At 37.6% G+C, this 25,433-nt stretch overlaps 2 protein-coding genes across 2 annotated transcripts in view; both read left to right on the plus strand.

The window, feature by feature from the left end:
• slc52a2 (solute carrier family 52 member 2) overlaps nucleotides 1-25,433 on the plus strand; it is a 48,516-nt gene that overhangs the window by 10,752 nt on the left and 12,331 nt on the right. Inside the window, exons 2-4 of the mRNA XM_039737386.1 lie at nucleotides 13,106-13,239; nucleotides 18,301-19,165; nucleotides 23,751-23,874. Coding sequence (XP_039593320.1) covers nucleotides 13,110-13,239; nucleotides 18,301-19,165; nucleotides 23,751-23,874 — 1,119 coding nt within the window. The 5' untranslated portion in view covers nucleotides 13,106-13,109. The remainder of the gene's footprint in view (nucleotides 1-13,105; nucleotides 13,240-18,300; nucleotides 19,166-23,750; nucleotides 23,875-25,433) is intronic.
• LOC120515978 lies at nucleotides 196-6,817 on the plus strand. Its single transcript, XM_039737382.1, has 2 exons — nucleotides 196-227; nucleotides 4,013-6,817. Exon 2 carries the CDS (start codon nucleotides 4,457-4,459, stop codon nucleotides 6,557-6,559), a length of 2,103 nt encoding a protein of 700 aa, XP_039593316.1. The 5' UTR covers nucleotides 196-227; nucleotides 4,013-4,456; the 3' UTR covers nucleotides 6,560-6,817.

Consider the following 25,433-nt stretch of genomic DNA (forward strand, 5'->3'; position numbering starts at 1 on the left):
ATTGACATTGCTAGATTCTTGATAACTTCATTTGTCATGCTTTGCCAAGCCTTCATGGTAGTCTCTATCAGTTGGTGGTTGTTGTGAGCTTTTATGACTTTAGCTTTCTCTTTAGAGGAGGTTGGGAGCATGCACTGATTACAGCATGTTGCCGCACCTACCACATGGCAAACCACCCGGATTGAGATCAACAGGTGACACCTCAGCACCAAACTGAACAGCATGAGGTGTGTTTTCTTTGTCCTATCTTTGCACAATGTCTTGTTTGTGTTTTAATTTTAAATTTTAAAATTTTTATTCCATTTTTAATCTACTATTTGGACATCATGTTGTTACACTGTGGACCCTAAACTTCTCAATTTCGTTTATCTGTATACTTGTATATGGTTGAGATGACAATAAAGTTCACTTTGACTTTTGACTTTGAGTGCCAGTCCTGCCACCAAGTTGCAGGACTGCATGCAGATTTCCCAGGACAGAGCAACTGCAAGTTAAGGACCTTGCTTAGGGGCCCAACGTTGTAGAGTCACTTTTGGTATGTACAGGATTCAAACTGGCAATCTTCCAAGTGGGTTTAAATTGGAAGACAGACTTAACCAGACTACTTTTTCTCTCTGACTTCCTTGTTTAGACAGTCAGTATGCTCCTGGTCATTGTTCCATACTTTTGAACTTGGAGGCATTTATTAGGATTTCAGAATTCATCCTATTGCTACTATCATCATTTGCATCATCAAGAAAGACCAACGAGCCAGTTCCAGAAGCTAGCATGCATTCACAAGCCACCTCCTTTGCTACCTCCATTCTTCACAGATAAATTGGTGTACTTAGGATCATTTAGAGCACCTCTCATCTCTGGCCTGTCTGTTCTTGGTGTTTTGCATCTTGTGGTGTAGCTTCTTAATTCTTCTGCAAATTTGGAGTACAGACAATTTCACCCCTGCACCTTGTATAATGGCTGTTATTTTTGGGCTTCTGTTCACAGTTCTAACAATACTCCTGTCATTGAGTTCTGTGGTCTTTCTGGGTTGGCCTACTCCATTGCAAATTACTTACACCTCCAGAGATTTCTTTCACTGTCAAAATGGTGTTTGCTTTAATCTCATTTTCAAAATTGCATGCTATTCTATCAGTTCTGTTTTCGTCATGTTTTGTAACTTTGTCACCACCAGACCCCAAATGCAAATCCAGTGACTACAATCCACTCTACACACTTTGGAGCTCTTCTGTGTTGATAATTTAGGGGGCACCAGAGCAGCTACAATCACCTGCAAGTCATGCGTCCCAATACTTTTGCTCAGCTGGAATTGAGGGGCTAAACCCAACAATTTTTTTTTTTTTTCAGTTTTTTTCCAGGTTTTTTTGTAAAACTCTGCCCCGAATTAAAAGGTGATATTCAATACTTTTGTCTCTTGCTCATCTTTTCACCTAGAAATAATGATGCAGTGATCTAATCTAAACTGGACAGTTTTCTACTTCTAAGGAGGCTGATCTCCAGTCTTTTTTCTTTTTTTCAAATAGGCGTCATTGTAATTTAGCTGTAGTGTGCTCCTTTGTTGTTTATTGTGATAGCTGAGAAACCCATGCATCCTTTTCCTGGACGAACTTCCTGTAAAGTGAGAAGGCACAGGCAGAGCATGTAGTAGAGCATAAAGGCAGGAATACTTGCTTTTACAAAGTAAGTGGAGTAATGAATTGAGAATGGGGAATCTTGTGAGTTGCCCTGTACATGTAGAGGGGGATAGCAGAGGTATATGTTGTCCAGCTGTACTTGGAGTAGAAGAAAGTGCTCCTTTGGCAGAAATGTAAAGAAGTTGATTGTTTAACGGGTTCAACCTTTTTTGTTTTGTCCTTTTTTTTAATTCAAATGGAAACTCAGTGGGAATAGTGAGTGAACTTGTGTTTAGCTCATTCATGTAATTGAAAAAGAATAAAGAATTTGCCCTTACTCCTTAGTAAACAATAGCCAAATTTCTTTACTCTGCATGTAAATGTCTTAAGCATTTTTGTCAAGTAGATACAATGCTAATATCTTAATGAACATGTTATTAGAATTCACACCTGTACTAGCAAGAGTCAAATGAAAACCTTAAATTTTTATTTATAATTCTGTTAAAGCAAAGGTGTTGTACAACTATCATTTTTCTATGTAATCTCCATAGCATTTGATAAAATCCTCCAGAGCTTACAAAGTGCATAGATTCTTCAGTAAAAATTGTTTTGGTCATGCACCTCTTTACTGTAGTGATTGAAAGTCTTTCTGCCCGTTGTGTCTCTGAGTGGCCCAACAATGGAGAAGTATGGAGGATGTGGAAGGTACCCAAAAGTGCAGGTCCTCAGTGGTTACGACTATTGTATGCACAGTGTGCCAAGCATTGTCATTTTGCAATTAGATGCCTCTACTCTAAGGTCCAGGTCGTGTGTGTGGTGTGTTGTGTGTGTGTGTGTGTGTGTGTGTGTTTTTTTTTTTTTTTTTAAATCATGGGTTTAAGGTTTCTGAGGAGAACTGAATATGTGTCTGGTGACCGTGTTCCTACTGGGCATGCGGTGTGTCAAAGAGGCCTTCATTAATTTCAGAAGAGACTGCATCACTTTTCTACAGATTGCTTTTTTGGTTTTGGCGACGAGGGATGGTGTCTTTCTTTGCTCATTTGCTTGGTTTCTGGCTGGTGGTAGTGAACCCAAATTTAATCACCAGCCACAGAAGTTGTTGACCTGCATTAACACATCGTCTTCATCTCTGTAGTTCGCTACTGTGACATCCACCCTGCAGACACTTTTTGGGAGAAGTGGAGCATATCTTTGAGAGTGAGGTGTGTTGAACTGTAACTGATGTCCAGAACGTGTATTCCTACTCATACTTGCTGGAATGACTGACATTCATCACCTTCCTGAACCTTCACTCGCTGGCAAATTTCAATACGTTTCACCTCTTCACTGCTTAAAAAGCAGGTGAGATACTGCTGTTCATTGTATGTTTCCAGTGGGTCTGCCATCTTTATACTTCTACTATGACCTCAGGTAGCTCATCTGCACTGTGCCTCCACCTGCTGGACACTTCTAATATCACTGCTAACAATATTGCCAACTTGCATGACGTTTGTATGGCATTTAGAATTCTTTTGCAGTTTTAAGGTTTTCATTTGACTCACGATGAGCATTTTACTTTCTTCTATGCCAGATGTATTATGGATAATTTTTTTGGAAGTTTTAAGGAGGATTTTACAAATATTTTGTTTGCGTTCAGAATAGGTGTTCAGTGACCATAAGTATAGTATACCACTTTAAAATGAAACAAAGCTTGTATGTGGTTGCCTATGCAGTGGCTTATTTTAATGTATTAAATAAACTGAAATAAATAGAAGGATAAAACCCCAACTGAACCATCCCTAACAAGAATATATATTATGAATATACAACATGACTCCTATTATCTTATTCTCCCAGTTTTTTGTTTCTCATTGTAGTTAGTATTGTAAAATCACATTGGTTGATGGACTTGTCTCCTATCAAAGTCCTCATTTATTACAACTATTTTATTACGGTTTTTATTCATACAGTACATTAATTAAGCTGCTTTAGTTTTATAAATATTTCCTCTTTAAAAAGCATACATCAAAAATTGATTTAATTTATCCATTACAATGCCACAAAAGTATTTATTTATTTATCTGAGTACATTTTAATATGGATGAGAATTTGAGAATGTGTATCTTGTGTTGTGTGTTTTTAATTTTTTTACCAAGTACTTTCTTTCTTTATTTAGGTTTTTGGTGTTCAGTTTGATTTATGTATTTCAAAATTGTAGTCCATGTGGATGTGAAACTACAAATGAACGTCTGTTGCACTGGGAATTTTAACATTGTGACTAAAACTTATTTTCATAGCAATTATCTACAGAGGTCAAATTTTTAATTTTTTCATGCTGTTTGATTCTAGAGTTGGGTGTCGTGCTGAATCGCTCTAATAAAAATGCACCATATTAATTTTAGAACATTTTCCCTTTGTTTTAGGAAAGTGACATCAGTTTTGAGCTTTTGGATTAACTGCTGAAATCCAATCATGCAGCTTGTCCAGATTTCAAGACCTGCACGGCACTTTCTCCAGCTTGGTATCAAGTACAAAGGAATGACTGCCTGGAATGGCATGGATTAAGCATAACAGAAAATAGCCATATATCTAGAAGAGCCACATGTGGAATCAACCACTCTGTTTATAATTTAACAAACTCCCAAACAATTATTAATGTTGTGGACTCATAGAATACATTGTTAAATGAAGTTATTACAATTATGGTAGTTTAAGACTGGAACTCCCATCACCAAAGGAGAATTAAAGAAACACAAAAAAAAAACACCCCACAGAGTTCACTGTTGAATATGTGACTGAAACAGAATTATTTTTTACTTTTTTTTTTAATGAATCTATAATTAATTACTTTTATAAATAGGGTTACCATGACAGGCAAAGAGCTTAACAAGAAGCATGGTCAGTTCAGGAGTAAGAAAAAGCTTTCAAATGCCAGACAATCTCGGAAACCAGCAAAATCTTCAAAAAACAATACAGAACAAAAGAAGGTAAAATGTGCAAAGACAAACTGGGTGAATGGGCTCACAAGTGTTCGTAAAAGAGGAACAGAATTCTCACATTTTGGAAACCCTTGGGGAAGTATACAAGAGAAATATGTCCGAATGGATGAGGATCCTGGACTTTGGAGATGGCCAAATTCTACAGTGGTTGGGCCACATCGTTCTCATAGTCAGACGTGTTCGGTGACAAATAAGTCTACCAGGTATCCACAGTGCTGGATTGTCTCAAATGGCATATTGGAAAAAAAGCAAGAGCAAGAGTATGCAGATGCAAGTGTGAATTTTAGTGAGTCATTAAAGGAGGAGAGTATAACTTTTCTGGATTTTTGTATTCTTACTTTTGAAAAATTGTCATCTGTGTTTGGCAGAAACCCTGATTATTACAACCATGTTTCCCAAGAACTTCTGAAAAAGCAGTTTTTGCTAATGTCCAATTTTGATAGTGTTATTAAAGACTTCAGTGAAAAAGTAGGAGTATGCCAGCCAAACCACTTTAAAGTACCATCAGTGTTACAGTTTATGAATACAAATATTCATTACCTCCTTGCTCTGAGGCATGCAGCTGACCAGGAGATCAAAGCTTTTGAAAAGGAAGTTGCAATTATAACTGGCGAACGACTAGGACGGGATAAGAACCCCAAGTTTGCAAATTTCGTTAACTTTTCTGAAAGCAGTGTTGAGCGATATGTTCATATGGCTTGTGATATTTTGAACTCTTACAGTGGTCAGAAATATGGATGTAAAAAGGAGTGGTCAGCATTTTGTCAAGTTAATGGTAAAACCTCCAAAGTGGTAAGTGCTCGCTCTAACAGATTTGTTCACTTCTTTGAAGCAGCTGCTGCTCTGATGCATCATTATGTGGACATTGCAACCTTCTTTACAGAGAGCTACAATTCTGGCCCACGGAATAGAATCAATGTGATACAAGAGAGTGTCCAGGATGACTTGTTTGATGAAACGCTGCAGTCCCTCCTCTGTGTACTCGCTTTGGTGTATCTAAAAGTCATTGGTCCTTACTGGCAACTTTTAACAAGTAAAGCAAAGTATATAGATTTTCGTAAGTATGTGCAGTGCCTTTATCAGAAGCTTTATGAGTGGTCATCGGATGCAACACCCTTGCTTTTTAAAAAATTCACAGATGATAACGTTTTTCATCGCTTTCTCTTTCCAGAAGAGGAACATTATTATGGAGTGTTTTCATTTTGTAATCCTAAAAACCAGTATTTCCCTTTCATTGCCAAGTGTCTAGAGCGTGTCATGAAGTCATTTGTTTCTGTTACTGTAAAATATCTTGCTGACTTTTTGCCGGGTGGGATTTATGACCATGAGCCAAGTACAGACGCTTGTGCAAAGCTAAAGTTCTGCCAGCTGCAGCATCTGATGGGCAACTATCCTTATGGACAACATTACAGTGACACATACAGGATGCCACCAAACTCTAAACTGCAAAGAAATTGTTACACATCTTTCATGGAAAACAGCCAAGTCTTAAACTGTAAAGTACTGCCTCAAGAGTTTCAAAATAGTGCAATGATTGTGTCCACTGTTGTGAGTAATGGAGGGCCTTGCAAAACAAAAAGGGATGTCGATAATCTGTTGTTCAGACTGGAAGGAGCGACTCTTGCCAAGAAGGTTGAAGCAGTACAACTGCAAATGAATTATCAAAAAAACATTTTGGGGGTAACAGACACAAATTTCAGTCACGTTGGGCTTTCACTGAAAGATATGGTTGAAAATTTAAAAATGGTGTTGGCTGATGAGGACTACACGCACACTGCAGACCACAAAGAGCTCTATAGCTCCGATTACCAACCGGCACCACGTTTGCAGCAGTCGGAAGTAAACGCTGCTTCTACCATTATAGGAGGCTATGATGACGACTGTTTGGATGACAACTCTATATATGTAAATATGGCTCAGTGCGCTGTACAAGCATTTGAAAGTCAGGATGATGACTTTTGTATTTCTTGATTAAGTGACTGTTACAGATATTGTTAAAGTGTATCTTGACGAGAGTTGTTTTAACCTTTTTTATTGTTTTAGAAGAGTGCCATAGATGAAAATCTTAAAGTTTTATATTTCTGAATAGATGTGTTTTGGTCCATTTTTTAAAATATTTAACTTTTTAGGAATGGTGCGGGTTAAGATGCATGCAAAGGTTCTTGCATTTTGTAACTATATATTAAATGTTCTAAAATAGCAGTGACGAATTTTGCAGCTTTTTTTTAATTATTTGTTGTCAACTTTCTGCTTTACTGTGAAGTTCCATTAAAGGAAAATTCCTTTTACAGGATAAATCTTGTAGCACTTCCTAATTGGATAGTAACATTGTTGTATAGTTGCATTAAAATATTGTTACCATGTTAATGGAAATATATTTTTTTTTTTTTTACCAAAAAGAAGCCATTGTTAGTTCTGTTAATGTTCTACCCTCTGCTGTTAAATTTTTATAATGGAGTTATATTAAATATTCACTATGGACAATGACTCCCCCCTTTTTTTGGAAAACGTATTACTTGGGGCAGAAATTCTCAACCAGAGAATGTAGTAAGTGGGCCTGTTGCCTGCCTTTTTAAAGCTAATTTTATGTCTTCAAAGCAAGCTAAGGAAATGCCAACAAAGTGTATTGTGATAAATCACATTACTGATTTGACTGGTGTAGAGCAGACATCCATCTAAATCTAGCATCCGGATTACTGGGGCCATTAATTCTCTTTGCTCCCAAGAATATAATGGGAGTCCAAAAGTGTTAAACACCAAGAATACTATTTGAATTCTATTGTTCACACTCTAAATACTCTGACAATGAAAACACTCTGGTTGGAAAATGGTTCCAAATATATAACTACCTCACAGAATTACGCTTCTTTAAGAGTCCAAAAAGTGTAATGCTTTTGTTAAAAATAAGCTGTGGATGGAATTTTAATTTCTGTACCCAAGATATTTAGATTTGTGTTTTTAATTTTAAGAATTTCTGATTAGCTTATTATTCTTTTTGCAACTGTAGCTGAATGTCACAAAGGTTGTCAACTCATCAAGTTGTACAGAATAGCTAAAAAAAAAAAAATCTATCCATTAAACATAAGTAAACTGTTTTCAGGTACTGAGCTGTTGCTCTCATTATTCAAGAAAGTTCTGTATTTATTTTTTTACTGTAAATTATTCGATTGTGCCTTTTGATAAAGATTCCTACAAGAAGACACATACTGTATACTAAAATGTTTTTTTTTTTTTAATATATAAATTTTATGGTTGTGTGTTCTTTTTGCTGTTAATAAATTTGAATATTAAACTAGTAACTCCATGTGTCTTGTCCCCAATTATTCCAATCATATTTTAGAATTATTTAAACACTTAATATCTTCTGGTTGCACGCAACTCAGTGACACTGGGCTCAAATCCTGGTTTATAAAGTTTGCCTGTTTTTATTGCCTGAATTACTAATAAAGTTGGCCACAGCAGGATGACCACTAAGGTGCATATTTAAACTGGGAATTTTTCTTTTTATTTGCTACATTTACTGTATGATGAAAAGGACAGCCTTTTATATATATTTATATGATACCTGATAAAAATATAGATAGATACTTATATACACTCCTACTAAAGAAGTTAAGCTTAAAAACAAACTGATATCTGTTTGCTGTTAGATACAGTATATCACTTTTTGCTGCATTATTTGTGTTACTTTAATTTTGGAGAAAGGGTTTCTGGTGCAGGGCATGGTGACTAATGATGGGATAAGTGTATTTGTACTTATTGCAGAATGGAATTGTATTTTTCTAAAATATATTAAGTGATTTGCATATGGGTGACTGTGCTTATGGCTGCTTTAGGTCTTTGTAGGTTTGATTAGATTGCCAATTTCTTTTCCTCACAAACCCGTTTTTTTTTTTTTTTCATAGTGTAAGTTGTATTCACATGTTATGGTGTCTTCCCACATGCCACTGATATGTATGTTAGGTTGATTGTTCTCTCAAAATCAGTCCTGTGTGAGCCCTCATAGGGGCTTGTGTGTGTGTGTGCGTGGACTTGTGGCCTCGAAAATATTGAAAGTCAGAAAAAAACTGAAATGTACAACAACAACATTTATTTATATAGCACATTTTCATATGAAAAGTAGCTCAAAGTGCTTTACATAATGAAGAATAGAAAAATAAAAGACACAATAAGAAAATAAAATAAGTTAACATTAATTAACATAGAATAAGAGTAAGGTCCAATGGCCGGGGTGGACAGAAAAAACAAAAAAAACTCCAGACGGCTGGAGAAAAAAAATAAAATCTGCAAGGGGTTCCAGGCCACGGGACCGCCCAGTCCCCTCTGGGCATTCTACCTAACATAAATGAAACAGTCCTCTTTGGATTTAGAGTTGTAGGGATGTAGCGATGTCAGGTAATTGAAAGGAACTACTCTGGGTATCTCTCTCCTAGGAAGATTTGTTTTGCCGACGTGCTTGGATTGCTTGTGCATTAGCGGCGGGTGGAAAAGTAAAAGCGATACCGTTTTGCCGATGTTAGCGGCTAAGCGACTTTGTCTTTGTTCGGTGGTTTAGTTTTGCAGACATGCTCGCCCTGCTTGTGTTATTAGCGGCTAAGCGAGTTTTCTGTTTCCTCTGATACAGGAGAAAGTAGGGTGAAATGACACATTTTATTGGATAACTAAATAGATTACAAATGCAAGCTTTCGACGCAGCTAAGGCCAGATGACTCCACCTCTCACTTCCAGACTGGACAGACACACACGCGCGCATTGACGTGTTTATATATAAGATTACACTTAGGAAGTAGAGATGTTTGATTTGAATGTACAATGGAAGACCTGAGACTTGAAAGTACCACTTATGAGAAGGATTTAGGAGTCCTAGTGGACTTCACAGCAGTGCAAGTCCAGACAGTGAGGACTAATATGATGTTAGGTTGTACACCCACGCATCATGATATACAAGTCAATGGAAGTTCTACTTAAGTTATATAACACACCAGTGAGACTTCCCCAGGACTATGCAGTTTTGGTCTTCATATTGCAAAACCAACACCGCAGTGCTTGAGAAAGTCCAGAGAAGAGCAACTAGGCTGATTCTGAGACCAAGCAGTAAGAACTATAAAGAAAGATAGGAGTTGGACCTTTTCAGTTTAAGCAAACAGAGATTATGAGGTGACATAATTGAAGTTTTTAAAATTCTGAAAGCAATTAACACAGTTGATCTTTAAAATGAGTTCAAGAACAGTTGGAAACATGTTAGGGGTACATTTTACAGAATGTTTTAACACTGAAAATCATCGACACATGTAATAAGATACCATTTAGTGTGGTAGACTGTGCTACTTCTTCAAACTCGACTTGATATGATTTTGGAGGAAGTGGGCGGCTAGGTCTGGTTTGCTTTGTTAGAAAAATGTTCACAAGAGTAGGCCATTTAGCCTAACGTTCATTTAACAGAGTATTCAGTTCCAGCCTGCTTTCTGAGATGTATTAAAAAAAAAAAAAAAATCTATTTTGTTATCTGTATTAGCCAAATGGTCAAAGGGCATTGTTTTCTTGGCAGTCTGTCCTTCTGTTTATTGAATCTGCTTTTCCAATCTTGATATCAAAGGGAGGTTGTATGGGGCAATGAATTAGTTAACATTGTGTTTAATCAGTGATAAGGTAAAACATGCTAGCTAGTTGAAAATAATGTTTGTGACATTGCTGTAAAGCTAGACCAGATGTTAAGGTACAAAGAGCGGTCCAGAACCGATCTGAAAAGGGAGTGCATGGGCCCTAAAGGCAGCAAAATGCCAGAAAGGTTTACTAATCTCAGAGTCGAGCTGGCAACCTTCGGCTGAGTTCATGTTCTACCTTTTGGATCATGAGAAAAGAGGCTGTGTTAGCTGTGTGTGTGTATACTTTAATGATTATTTTATCTACTGCTTACTCTACAAACGCCTTTACTCAAAGTAACTTGGTGTGCCAGGTATTGTCAGATTCTGACAAGCATTTACTTATAGTTCAAATACCCCGAGTTGGAAATGTATATTGAATTGCCAGCCTTGTGGCTTAAAGTGCAACACCCTTTTACTTGGCCATACAAAGGATTTAGTAAGTACAGGTTTGTTTATTATAAGAACAGTGAATCTTTTTTAACATGTCTAATTGTAAGAGTACATTTATATAGCATAGTCAAATAGGAATATCATTTTCTGTTTGATTATCACATGAAGCAGAATGCTAACACAGTGGGTGGTTGAAGATTCCGCTCCACATCTTGAGAAGAACAGCTACAAATGCTGGCCACTGAGTGTCACAGTTTGTGTGATTACCGTGTTACCTGACGACTATAAATTGGCCGTATGTGAGCGGTGTGGCTGTGGTTGTTACTGTTAATGTACTTGTCATGGGTGTGTGCAGCCAGTGTTTCCAGGCTGTACCCTGACTCGGTGCAATGCTAAAATCTGAAAAAATGAGTTCAGCAAATACGCAGTCCAATAGTAATAGAGATATTGTCAGTCACATTGGCAGAGTACAGTGAAATTAGCTTACTGACCAGCATGCAGTTTGTTGGCAGTCTGCAGATAAGCAAGAATGCAAGGGTGTACAATTACCAGAAAATTAATAATTGACCAATTATTTTCCTTGTTGATATTATTGTAAGTATTCATTTTGATTAATAATTCTAAAGTGCAATACATTTTATTGTGCTCTACTGAATTGTGTATAGATACAATACAGTAAAACCTCTGTTTAGCATAACTGAAATTGCTAAATGTTGGATTAGTTGAAAAAATTTAAATATTAGTGGTTAAAATAGTATTTTTTAAATTTTTTTTACAATAAATATAACAGTGCCTTTGGTTAAAAATTTGGCACTGGTTTTGTAATTTAGTAAATTACTAATATAGAAGTAATTATTTGAGTTATACTTGCATTCTTTTCATATTTCTTTGTGTAGTATTACTTTTGTAAAAGCAACCATTACCACCATTCATAACATGTAAAATGTAAGAAAATGTTAAATATAAGAATGTTAAATTGATGTTGTATTAAAACAAAAGTTGCATTTGTATGATAAACCAACGGAGAGTAAACAAAATATATATCTTCAGTGACAGTAATTTAAGATTAAGAAGTTAAAATAAACACAACCTGATAGTTCTGTTATATGTGATATTTAATATCATTAAGTGTAACAATATTAATATACAGCATAGCAAGCTTAAGAAGTATATTGGTTGTGACACAGTTACGTGCTGCTGCCCTTGTGTAATTTTAATGTGCTAGAATACAAATGCCGCCCCATCAAATAAAATAAAATGCTGCCTAATACTTTTCAAGTTCACCATGTGCTTACATAGCTTTTGCGCATTATCAGTTATCTTTTACATATATAAAATATGTCAATACTTCAACATCATAACTACCACAATGTGAACAGTGTATACTTTTGGCATAAATACCATATGACACTCACTAATCGCGATTGTGTAGTCTGTTTGCGAAAGCACTGGAGTCTGATCCAACATTTGAGATAAGATAAAGACGTCCAACTTTGGAAGAATAATTGCGGAAGGAGATGACTTCTGTTACCCTGGGTGACGAATCGTTTTTTAAACCTGCGCTGTGCACTGTTTTAATCTCAGCTTTGTCTTTTGGTGAATAAAAGGCATTGAGTTAATAAAAGGCTACTGTTCTCGGATTTTGCTTTCGTTACGGTGCTGGAGACGGATTTGTGTTATTGCATACACAGGTAATTAATGTGCTTTTTATGTTAGCTAATGACTATAACCTGGCTGAATGTGGAGATGTCTGTGGCCGTTGGCCTCACTTGTATGTGTTTGGTAGGTCCTGGTGGGGGAAAAAAAGAGGAAGATTCAATATGAGTGTGAAAACTCCACACAGAGCTTTGAACATGTTACTGGCAGCCGTTTGGCATGTGTGTACCTTGATCCTGCTCAAATGACATACTTCTCACTTATAGACCTACCCTTCTGAACTCCACATAACCTTCTAGCAGAATGCTTTCAACTTCAGGGTAAATCACGTACTCACACCAGTGGAAATTAAGGGAAGTGCAATTAGCACTGACGTCCATAAGCTCTTCTTTATACAAAGAGTTGTGGGAATCGGGAATAAATTACTCAGCCATGTAGTTGAAGTAGAAATCTTGACAACCTTTAAGTATATGGTTGAAATATTGGAACACCCTAGCCATTAGCTAAACAAGTTAGCTTGATGGACTGAATGGGCTCCTCTCATTTTTGACATGTATATTCTTAACTCTATTCAGGGTCACTGTGAGCTGAAGCCTATCCCAGCAGCATTGGGTACAAAGTCAAAAAAAACATGAGTGCTTGTCCCTCACAGGCCCCATTCACACAGCATCAATTTGGACCTGCCTGTCTGTGTTGCTTCTGTGAATTTGTTTCTTAAGTTTGGCATACTTATTTTTAAATATGAATGATAACTTGTTGCATATGAAAAGCATTTAATAGTGTACAAGGAATGGAGTATGCTTAAAATATTTTGGTTGTTCTGCAGGAAAATGGCTGCCTCCTTCTGGAAGAGACCTTTGGTGATACATGTCTTAGTTTCCCTATTTGGCATGGGCTCTTGGGTCTCTGTGAACTCTCTGTGGGTGGAGTTGCCTGTGGTGGTCAGCAGACTTCCTGAAGGTAATGGCTTTGATTCATCTGATAACATTGTGTCACCATGCAACTGTACACATTTTTTTGCTTTATGTTTAAAAAAAAAGTAAGAATTTAACTTCTACGTCAGGGCTGACAAGCTCATTCATTAGAGAAACAGTGTAGCTGGTTCTCCTTCTGGTGCTAGTTTTAAAGGAGCAGCTGTTTATTGAGCTTTCATCCATCTGTGTTCTAAATGTCCACACAAGCATTCCATCTTGCCTCCATGCAAAGAGTATAGGTCCTTACTCAGATGCTCACACTTTATACAGTATGTTTAAATATGTAAATGTTGCAAAACTTCACAGAACCTAAAGCATACAGTGCATCCGGAAAGTATTCACAGCGCATCACTTTTTCCACATTTTGTTATGTTACAGCCTTATTCCAAAATGGATTAAATTCATTTTTTTCCTCAGAATTCTACATACAACACCCCATAATGACAACGTGAAAAAAGTTTACATGAGATTTTTGCAAATTTATTAAAAATAAAAAAATTGAGAAATCACATGTACATAAGTATTCACAGCCTTTTCCATGAAGCTCCAAATTGAGCTCAGGTGCATCCTGTTTCCCCTGATCAGCCTTGAGATGTTTCTGCAGCTTCATTGGAGTCCACTTGTGGTAAATGCAGTTGATTGGACATGATTTGGAAAGGCACACACCTTTCTATAGAAGGTCCTACAGCTGACAGTTCATGTCAGAGCACAAACCAAGCATGAAGTCAAAGGAATTGTCTGTAGACCTCCGAGACAGGTTTGTATAGAGGCACAAATCTCAGGAAGGTTACAGAAAAATTTCTGCTGCTTTGAAGGTCCCAATGAGCACAGTGGCCTCCATCATCTGTAAGTGGAAGAAGTTCAAAACCACCAGGACTCTTCATAGAGCTGGCCGGCCATCTAAACTGAGCGATCAGGGGAGAAGGGCCTTAGTCAGGGAGGTGACCAAGAACTAAATAGTCATTCTGCCAGAGCTCCAGAAGTCCTCTGTGGAGAGAGGAGAACCTTCCAGAAGGACAGCCATCTCTGCAGCAATCCACCAATCAGGCCTATATGGTAGAGTGGCCAGACGGAAGCCACTCCTTAGTAAAAGGCACATGGCAGCCCGTCTGGAGTTTGCCAAAAGGCACCTGAAGGACTCTCAGACCATGAGAAACAAAATTCTCTGGTCTGATGAGACAAAGATTGAACTCTTTGGTGTGAATGCCAGGTGTCACGTTTGGAGGAAACCAGGCACCGCTCATCACCAGGCCAATACCATCCCTACAGTGAAGCATGGTGGTGGCAGCATCATGCTGTGGGGATGTTTTTCAGCGGCAGGAACTGGGAGACTAGTCAGGATAAAGTGAAAGATGACTGCAGCAATGTACAGAGACATCCCGGATGAAAACCTGCTCCAGAGCGCTCTTGACCTCAGACTGGGGTGACGGTTCATCTTTCAGCAGGACGACCCTAAGCACACAGTCAAGATATCAAAGGAGTGGCTTCAGGAAAACTCTGTGAATGTCTTTGAGTGGCCCAGCCAGCGCCCAGACTTGAATCTGATTGAACATCTCTGGAGAGATCTTAAAATGGCTGTGCACCGACGCTTCCCTTCAGGGCCGGGTTTTCCTATAGGCTAACTAGCCTTCAGCCTAGGGCCTCAAGATCAAGAGGGGCCTACATTCAAATTGTTAGCAATTTGAACAAACTTAAGAATGGGAGGTGAAAGGGCCTCATAAGTGGAATAGCCTAGGGCCTCTTTTCATCTAAATCTGGCCCTGCATCCCATCCAACCTGATGGAGCTTGAGAGGTGCTGCAAAGAGGAATGGGCAAAACTGGCCAAGGATAGGTGTGCCAAGCTTGTGGCATCATATTCAAAAAGACTTGAGGCTATAATTGCTGCCAAAGGTGCATCGACAAAGTACTGAGCAAAGGCTGTGAATATTATGTACATGTGATTTCTCAGTTTTTTTATTTTTAATAAATTTGCAAAAATCTCAAGTAAACTTTTTTAACATTGTCATTATGGGTGTTGTGTGTAGAATTCTGAGGAAAAAAATTAATTTAATCCATTTTGGAATAAGGCTGTAACATAACATAATGTGGAGAAAGTGATGCGCTGTGAAATTCTTTCCGGATGCACTGTAAATCTCATTGAAACAAAATGTGTTGCTCAGTAGTTAGACTGTCAAACGTTTTGCTTCATGACAAAATTATGATGATAGACACCTTCAAACTGAACACAAATTGAATTTCAGATTGACTGTATCACATAGGAATTTGGAGGAACATAAAATGACGTGTATCTTAACTGCTTAACAATACTGTCGTATTGCATTCATTCAACTGAGCTAAAACATTTTTGTTGTAGATGTGTTTGTGCTCCACATCTGATTTTCATTGCATTATCCCACAATACTTGGCCAGCAGTGATAGATTCCGTTTGTCCTGATATTGCCTTTTCATCATGACAATGTCCTGACAAAATGCATATAGTTACCTACGACCTCACTAGCAGATCTTCGAACCACTTATAATGGATGATATGTCTCACTTGTGGACTAACAAAAATGCCTTGCGCCCTGTGTTGGCTGGGATTGGCTCCAGCAGACCCCCGTGACCCTGTAGTTAGGATATAGCTGGTTGGATAATGGATGGATAATCTTGGCATTGGTTATTCACAAAAACATCTGTCTGAAATATCAAAGTCCTTCACTTCCCTTGTTCAATGCTTTCATAAAAGTTTTCATCAGTCAAAGGTTTCTATGAATGAGAAAGCAAAAAATATTTTTATTGGGTCGCCAAGTGGTTTATGTACTACCCTTTTCTGCTCTGGTTACAGAGTGGCCAATTGTTAATATAATGAGGCTCTATAGCAGGGGTCAGCAAAGGCGATCCTGGAGGGCCACAGTGGATGTAGGTTTTTGTTCCAACCCAATTGCATAATAAGAAGTACTTACAGCTCAGATAGCACTTCTGCTTCATTTTAGTTGACTCGCTCATTAAGATTCCATCCATCCATCTTCCAACCCGCTGAATCCAAACACAGAGTCACGGTTGTGTGCTGGAGCCAATCCCAGCCAACACAGAGCACAAGTCAGGAACCATTCCTGGGCAGGGTGCCAACCCACCACAGGACACACACACACACAAACACACCCACACACCAAGCACACACTAGGGCCAATTTAGAATCGCCAATCCACCTAACCAGGATGTCTTTGGACTGTGGGAGGAAACTAGAGCACCCGGAGGAAACCCACGCAGACACGTGGAGAACATGCAAACTCCACGCAGGAAGGACCCGGGAAGCGAACCCGGGTCTCCTAACTGCGAGGCAGCAGAGCTACCACTGCCTCATTAAGATTTTGAACCTTTATTGCTTATTTTAGTCTTAAACAGCTGTATTCTTGGTTTTTAATGGCTCCTAATTAGCATGAAAATGACAAAAGCATTTCTCCATTTAGCTTGTTACCATTTACACCTGTGTGTATTTATCATGCACTATTGGGTTTAATCAAATACTTGGAAGGAAAGTGAAGAGAAAAAAGTGAAGGACTGAGAATTACTCATCCATTTTAGCCTTCAAATCATTTGTGTGATATCCTTAGAAAGGGGAAGAAAATCTAGGATATGAGAATGACCTGACATAGCAGAGTTAAAGCACGAACAAGCCATGCAATTAAATTATTGGCAAGAATTGCTTTCTAATTAAGCAACCGGGTTTGAATAAAAACCTGCAGCCACTAAGGCCCTCCAGGACTGTGATTGAGGACCCCTGCTCTATAGCATGGCTATCCCATTCACAGTACTGACAGCATCTAGCACTAATAGCCATTACCATTGGTATACACATACTAACTTATGAAAGAAAAATCACTTATACTTATGAAAGGAAATCACAAAACACAGCAATTGCCATAAAATTGCATGTAATGAGAAAATTTAAAGATTATTTTTTTCATCAGCAGATCAAAATCAACAAGATACACCCAAAATTGTTTCGTAAACAAAATATAAATTTTCTAGTGATAAGCAACACTAAACGTACAGTACATTTCTTTCATGAAAATTTCATATCGTAGGAATATTGTAACATGAAACCTGAATTGCATTGTGGGCTAATGCTTACTAAACACAAAGACAAAACAAAGGCAAAAACTGAATCAATAACGTAATATGAAAAGTAATATCTGAAAAACAACAGTAAAACCAAATAAAGTGAGAACATTCTTGAGTCAGTAAAAAGACCCTGGCTGAAATGCAACAAACTGCTAATGCTACATATAAAGCACTGAGATTTCATGAAACTGCTGTAAACAGTGATTTGTAAATCTGCTATTTTTTTGACTTGAACCCTCTTAAAAGCACATTGTTATTATATTGGTCTATTGTGTTTTACTGGCCTAATTCAAATCTGAGGTTGTGGGGTTCACATTCTATCCTAGCACAGCACAAAAATGGCCCACTCTCAAGCTATGTCCATTGCTGTTTATATGTAAAATGAAAATGAATTGAAGTTTGAAAATTAAGTTCTAGCATGGAGGGCACTTCCTCTTACCGTTTCCATCAATGCACAGATGCCCAGTGTAGGAGAACAGCTACATCATGTGTTTTCAGTTGTTATAGTGTGGGCACAAATAATTTCATAAATGATATGAAAATGTGGGCAGAGGTCGTTTTCCTTTATATAAATTATATAAAAAAAATACAATAGTGTGGGTGTATTCTCAGATAGTGTACACACTCATACACTCAAACTGGCCAGTTTATTGTAGATTCCTAATTAAAATCATCACATGTGGAAGGAGAATAGGCATACCCAGGGAAAAAAATGAGGACACAATGAGAGAACAAGCAAACTGTACACAAGACTGTGGAGCTGTGAAACAGGAGTGTTGGCCACTCTGCTGTCCCCAATTTGTGTAAGACTACAAATTATTTAATACAAAGAAATTCTTCAAAGTGGACTACTTTGCATGGTAAACATACTCTAGGCTTTTTTTTTTTAATTTTAAATTGAACTCTTAATTTAATGTCCTTTACTATCCTTCCTTATTTCAGGGTGGGACCTGCCTGCTTATCTTTCAGTTCTGATTGCGTTTGGAAATGTTGGCCCAATTGCAGTAACCCTGATGCACCATTTTGCCCCAGGAAGACTAAATGAGCGCTTGCTGATCCACAGCATTCAAGCCTTAGCTGTTATTGCTGCTGTGTTCCTTGCCATCTTCTGGACTGTAACTGTAGATGTTGCTGGAATCCTTCACTCTCTTCCCTTCCTAATACTGACTTTCATCTTTGCCCTGGTGTGCTGCACATCTAATGTTTCTTTCCTTCCTTTCATGTACCGTTACCCACCTCAGTATATCCGCACCTTCTTTGTGGGTCAGGGTCTCAGTGCACTGTTCCCTTGCGTTGTGGCTCTAGGGCAAGGAGTCGGCAAGTTGGAATGTCGAAACAACACGTTGGGGAACGGTACATTGCAGCCTTTCTACTTAAAGGAGAACTTCCCTGCTGAAAACTTTTTCTGGTTCTTGTTTGTTATGTTGATCATATCGGGACTCTCTTTCTTAGCTTTAAACTTTGCTGTCCATAGTGGGAAGTCCTCTGAGCCATCTGGAAATGGCCAAAGCAGCTCAACCTCAGCAATGACTGCAGAAAGCAATGAATCACTATCCCTTAAAGATGGAAATCATCCAAAAACTGAAGATGAAGTGGAGATTGTTAAGACTGCCCCCTTCTGGACAGCTCATAATGTATACCTGCTGCTGCTTCTGGCTTTGTCGAATGCCCTGACCAATGGAGTGTTACCTTCAGTGCAGAGTTTTTCTTGCCTGCCTTATGGAAGCATGACCTATCATTTATCTGTTGTTCTGGGTAACATCGCCAATCCATTAGCCTGCTTTGTGGCCATGTTTTATCTATACAGGTAATGTTATACGTTTATATGTGGATATATGTGTTGTGTGTGTGTATATATATATATATATATATGTGTATGTGTGTGTGTGTGTGTATATGTTTCAAAGAATGTGCAGCAAGTGCATTTAGCCATTGATCCACCTCCATATAATCATGTTTAGCCAGTTACAGCAGAAACAGGGATGAAAGGCAGGAATCAACATTGGATGGGATGCTAATCCATTGCAGAGCACCAGGTGTATAAATGGCAGATATGATACACTTAATACCAGTGCAATTTTAGAACATTAGAAAAATATTGACGAGAACAGGCCATTCGGCCCAACAAAGCTCGGCAATCCTATCCATTTAATTTCTCCAAAATAACATCCAGTCGAGTTTTGAAAGTCTCTCAAGTTCTACTGTCTATCACACAACTTGGTCACTTATTCCATTTGTCTGTATCTGAAGAAAAACTTCTTAATGTTTGTGCAAAGTTCCTAACTTGTAGGTGTGTTAATTTTGAAGTTTACATTTTATATAGCCCTGTAATAATGCATTTTAAATGAAAACAATTGGAATAAAAGTGAGTAGTGCTGCTACCTTACAGCTCCAGTGAGAGACAAGGCCTTGTGTGGTGGGAGGATGGTACTTGAGGGAGAGAAAAAAGCTAGGGAGGTAAGAATGAGCTCAGTTTGGTGCTTAAAAGTGCTTAAGTTTTGTTATTTTATTACCATTATATGTTCTGTTGCTCCTTGCCTTAGATCTGCAATGTTATATTTATTTTTCTTGATAACTACATTAGCTGGGATTCCATGGTACTATTCTGCTCTAGGGTTACCTTGCAAGCACCTGAAAAAGCACCTTATACCTGTGAGAAACATTTACACAAATTTAACTACTAATGCATTTACATGTGTGTAGTTGAATGCTTAAGTAAAATCAATGTCAAACTGTTCATAATTGCACTTATTGTTATCCATTTCAGGGTCAGTAGGAAGCCACAGCATATCTTTGCAGCACTGGGCAGAAGCCAGGAATCACTACTTAAAGTGATGCCACTCCACTGCAGTTCACAATAGGGATGTCACAATACGAGACCTTTTGTACAGTAAAACCTCGATTATTATCTGTCAGGGGCTGTGACATTTGTGCATTTACTACATTAATCACATTTTAGTGGTTAAACTAATAAACATTAGTTTGGCTTCAAAAGCTAAACAAATGATACAAAAATTACTTTTGCCTGTTTGTATTTAACATCATTTGCTCTTTTGCACATCCTGCTAACTGACATAATTGCAGTGCTTTGTGCTTCATAGCACCAAATCACTTTTAGTATTAACAAATGGAGCAGCTTGCTTCATCACCAGTGTAAGTCAAGCCAAATAGCCACTTCATCTGAAACTTGCCACAATTGTTGTTAGAGTTGACAGTGTGCACAGTCCTCTTTATGCATAACAGTGGATGCATGTGAGGTTCACACATGACCCTGAACTGGATAAACTGATTAGAACATGGATGGATGCATAAATGGACATCTGAAAACAAGCTCAATGCAATTAGAGAATGAATGTGAAGCCTCCATTTCTTTTAATGGACTATGTAGCACACATTATGACAAAGTGATTCACCTCACCATCAACTTCTACAACTTCATGACACTACAGGTTAAACAATTACAGGTCACATCTGATCACTCACATAACATTTCACAATTAGCTTTGTAATTGGATAAAAGTAGCAACAATGAAAACCTCTTTATGTGTGCTTTGACTTCTTTTATTATTATTATTATTATTTTAGTAACAATTAGCATGAATCCTGTAATCGCACACTGAAATTCTCCTGCCTCGATCACAAAGCACCACTGTGAGACATATTTATATGTAGTTTTATACTCACATTTTTGATGCTTATTATTGTGCCTTCTGGAGTAATTTGTCTACTTGTAGGCATGCATGAATGCATTACTGACTTTTACTCAATACTACTGATACTATACAAAAGGTGGTACTGTTACATTTTTGGAACTTTAGTATCAATTTATTACCTAAGAATTTTTGCGACATTGCTAGCTCACAATCACCCATCCTCACTCAAAATAAGTGAATTTAGAGTTGCTAGTCAGTCTAGTACAAACCTGTTTGGGATGCAACCGAAACAAAATCAAACTACACATACAGAGACGTAGGTAGAAGCTGTAAACTGAAATGTAAAATTGTGGAGTTGTGAGACAGAATCTCTAATGACTGAGCCACCATGGCACACCTAAAATTAGTGTGAAGAAAAAAAAAAAAACAGACACCCAAATGGACTGCGCTTGTTCTTCTATTTCCTCTGCCACATACAGGATTCAGATCACTTCTTTGCACACAAAATGTCCAGAAGGTGGAGCTCTTACAAAGAGAGATACAGTAGTCAGCAACTTTATTATTTATTGCTTGAAAATGTGTTTCTTTTTTTGAAAATTCTAGTTTTTTAATCCCTACACTAAAAAAATATTTAAAAAAAACTGGTAGAATCATTTAGGATAAGGACTTTTGTCCACTTTTTTTTTTGAAAATTGTAAGTTTTATTAATTTTTTTAAATCTTTGTAGGGATGTAAAAAATGTGGCTTCATACATTTAGGAATTTAGGGCTTCGTATAGGGAAAGAGTTGGCAAAATGGATAATAATATGATGGCCTTACTGAATGAGCAAGAAAAATGTGGGTACACGGACAACACCAAAAATGATGCTGTCATTCATTTATTGAATTTGTGGTACGAACAACGCCCAGCACCTGCAAAACTGTAAATCAATGACATATGTGCCTTGTCTGCTTTCTACCCTCGTTCACCCAGCCATCCTTATTGCTGTGTTTCTTGATTCTGCTTATACCCCTCTAATCCTTTCAGCTCCTTGAATCACTAGTCATCTGTTTAATCTTTAACCCTGTCACACAGCTGACAAGGGTGGAACCCTATGTCCTCGTTAAAAACTCATTTTGCTGGACATGTTTTGGTATTAAAGAAATCAGTCAAAGCCCCCGTTTACTTATTTTTAGATAGATTATACTTTATTTGTCCCCATTATGCTTCTTTTTTTTTCTAATGCATGTTATGCTTTATAGCCATTTGAATGTATGACTTGTAATCATAAATGTCCTCTCTGTGGGGAGTATAGGGGCAGCTGTCCACAAACTGGGAGCAATGCTAGAGAAATGTTGCAATGATAAAAACAAACTGAAAAGTCCTTACCAACTGTTTTGGAATTTATATGTTGCTACAGGCCAGCAAGGGAATATTCAGACTACAAGTGAAAGAAACTCTATTAGCTTAAATCCATTTTTTTATTTGCATGTTCAAATTAATTTTGCAAGTGATTCAAATCCAATATGACTGTGTAACAAAGTCTATTCTGAATTGGTAAAATTGATGGAAATAATTGATTTGACAAATGCAACCTAAAAGATTAAATTATTTACAGAAGAGGACTTCTGAGAATGTGTCAGCTCTTGGCGGCAAGTGCCCAAAGATGCTTAGAGTGGAGTCATCACTGTTGGATGTACATGTAGAATCCTGTGAGCACAACAGAGCAGCCACTTGGCAAGAGAATATGTGAATTTCAAAAAACGTGTAGCAGTTAGGCTGTGTTGGTAGGCTTTCTTGCATTTTTATATCTCTTGTTTCTCTAAAATGATCAAATCTTTGTCACATGAATAGAAAAGAAATTACTATTAAATGGCAATAAAACAAGTTTTTGAAAGGGTAGTGTTCTATTTAATCCACTAGCCTAACAAGTAGATTATGGTGATACTGAAAAAATTGTAATCTTACACATTCAGCCCCATAAACATCCATCCATTCATTATCCAACCCGCTATATCCTAACATATAAATTAAATTTAGGTCCTTGAAATAAAATAACTAACTTAATATAGTCACAAAATTCATTGAAACTGAAGTACAATGAATATCTTTGAACAGTTTAATTCCTGTATCCTAGTCTACATATACAAAGAACATACAACAACAGAGCTTTTCTGGGGGAAATCAACTGTGGAGAACATTTTAGGGTGCCAGAACAAATTATAATGCAAAAAGAAAAATGATATTGATTACTAAAAATTATTCAACCCACCTAGTTATGTATATTATACCATGTCTCTGGGGAAAGTAACTTGGGCAAGGCTAGAAATTGCAAAGTGGGAGCTCCTAGATAAACCTAATCCATATGGTGGAAGAACAAACCCAGTCCTTTTAGGTGTCTCTTTTCCCTTTTTTTGGCCAAAATTGATTTTAGGTGTGGTGCAATTGCTCAGTTGCTCCCTACAGCCTCTGTCTCACAATCCAGAGCTCCAGAATTCTCACACTGCATCACCATGCACCTGACCTGGAAATGCGAGTTGGAAGATTAACAATATTTATGGATGGAGGTCTGACTCTATACAAAGAAAGCCATGGAACACTGCTGCTAATTAAGCGATCGCATGAACTCTCTTGCATTCTCTAATGGACAATTCTCTTTCTGTTTAAGCTTGCAATTAGCTTTACCCTTATCTTTATTAATATTGTTATCGTGGTACTTTTGTCATTCATATCTGTTTTTTTCTGTATTACTCCAACAGATCTAAGACAGGACTGGGCATCCTAATGGTGTTTGGTGGAGTGTTTGCTTCTTATCTTTTAGCCCTTGCTGCCTTAAGCCCCTGTCCTCCACTTTTGGGAAGTCCCATAGGAGTGGCCTTAGTGGTAAGTGACACATCTTGAATTACTGTAAAATGTCTCAGTTTTACAGCAGGAATAAAAGTTCACTTTCTCAGAAAATTACATGTAATAGAAAAATGGTTACAACAAAGTTTGGTGTCCCAAGAAAATTCAATTTATTCTTATCTAGTTTTTTCACTGAAGACAGAGTATACATATAAATATAAAAGCCTAAAGCAGCAACAGAAATGCACATAATCATGTGAAATGAACAGCATTTTTAGAAAGAGAAGTTTACTCTGCCCCCGACATCCTTTGTTTAGTGTATTGGTATTTATATTTTATTTGAATTTCAGTTGTGTTTACATTACCTGTTGAATGATTCTAATATGAACAGCTAGTTTCAAACTGATGCAGGCCACAACATACACAAAAAAGCCAGACTAGGACCTTATTAGTCAGTGCTAAAACAGGCCTCATTCCAGGCGACCAGACCTCAAACTCAAGAGGCAGACACTCAGGCTTGCACATATCCAAAATGGAACACTTACATTAAAGTAAAATAATTTTAAATGTCCCAAGTACAAAAATGCCCTTCAAGGATAAACAAGATCAAACTGTAATCCAGAGACTAAAGCTGGTCTCCCTCAACAGCTGCCGCTGACGTACTACACCACAGATAATATTTTAACCCATTATATTTGTGTATGTGGTATCTCAGCTGCATATTGGAAAGCGCTACATGGGTTGTGTTGAGAGTGCAGAGTATTGTCGGGGTGCAGCTTCCAGCCCTGGAGGTCATTTATAGCACACACTGCCTTAGGAAAGCCACCCAGATCTGCATGGATTACACTCACCCATGACATAGTCTTTTTGAAAATCTCCTATTCAGCCAACGCTACAGAACCTTTCATGCATGGACCTCAAGGCTTAGAGACAGTTTCATCCCAAAATCTATAAACACACTCAAACAGTCCAGTATGTGCTCCCGGTAGAGCACTTTGCACTATATTTATATTTACATTGTTTTCATATTGTATACTTGTATTGTTCTATTGTGCTGTTTTGTCATTTTATGGGAAGATTATTGTTTTTTTTTTGTGGAGGAGTTGTACTTTGTACTATGACAATAAAGGAATTCAGTTCAATTCAAATCCAACAAGTAATAATTAGCAAAACTGGAAAGTCCAAATAGAGTACTTACAATGCAGCAGAATCTATCAGCCACAACTTTCAGAGATGCTCTTGCCAGGTCAGTCTTCTTACCCTCAATTTCAACACCAAGGGCGGTCCCTAGTAGTGATGCAATGATGGACCTGCTTCTTCGCCTACAGAACACAAGAACATAGTCAAATAATATAATGGCTAATACCTGTAAAATAAATACAAAAAACAATGCATTATCTACTTCTACTGCTAACCCCTTACGTAATGCTACTGGTTTGATAGGACATAATGGCTTAACAGAGTCTTCCGTTAAAGTGCACATCATTAATAATCTAATAACAAATCTTAACGCACGTAAAAAATCTAGGCAGTGCGGCAAAAACACCAATAATTTAATTGAAATTACTACTTCAGATCAACACTGCATTAAGACTATA

The sequence above is a fragment of the Polypterus senegalus genome, chromosome 15 (genome assembly GCF_016835505.1).
Source record: "Polypterus senegalus isolate Bchr_013 chromosome 15, ASM1683550v1, whole genome shotgun sequence".
NCBI lineage: Eukaryota > Metazoa > Chordata > Cladistia > Polypteriformes > Polypteridae > Polypterus > Polypterus senegalus.

Excerpts from the sequence above, each read along its gene's own strand:
- LOC120515978 (XM_039737382.1), top strand. The coding sequence starts at position 4,457 with ATGACAGGCAAAGAGCTTAACAAGAAGCATGGTCAGTTCAGGAGTAAG.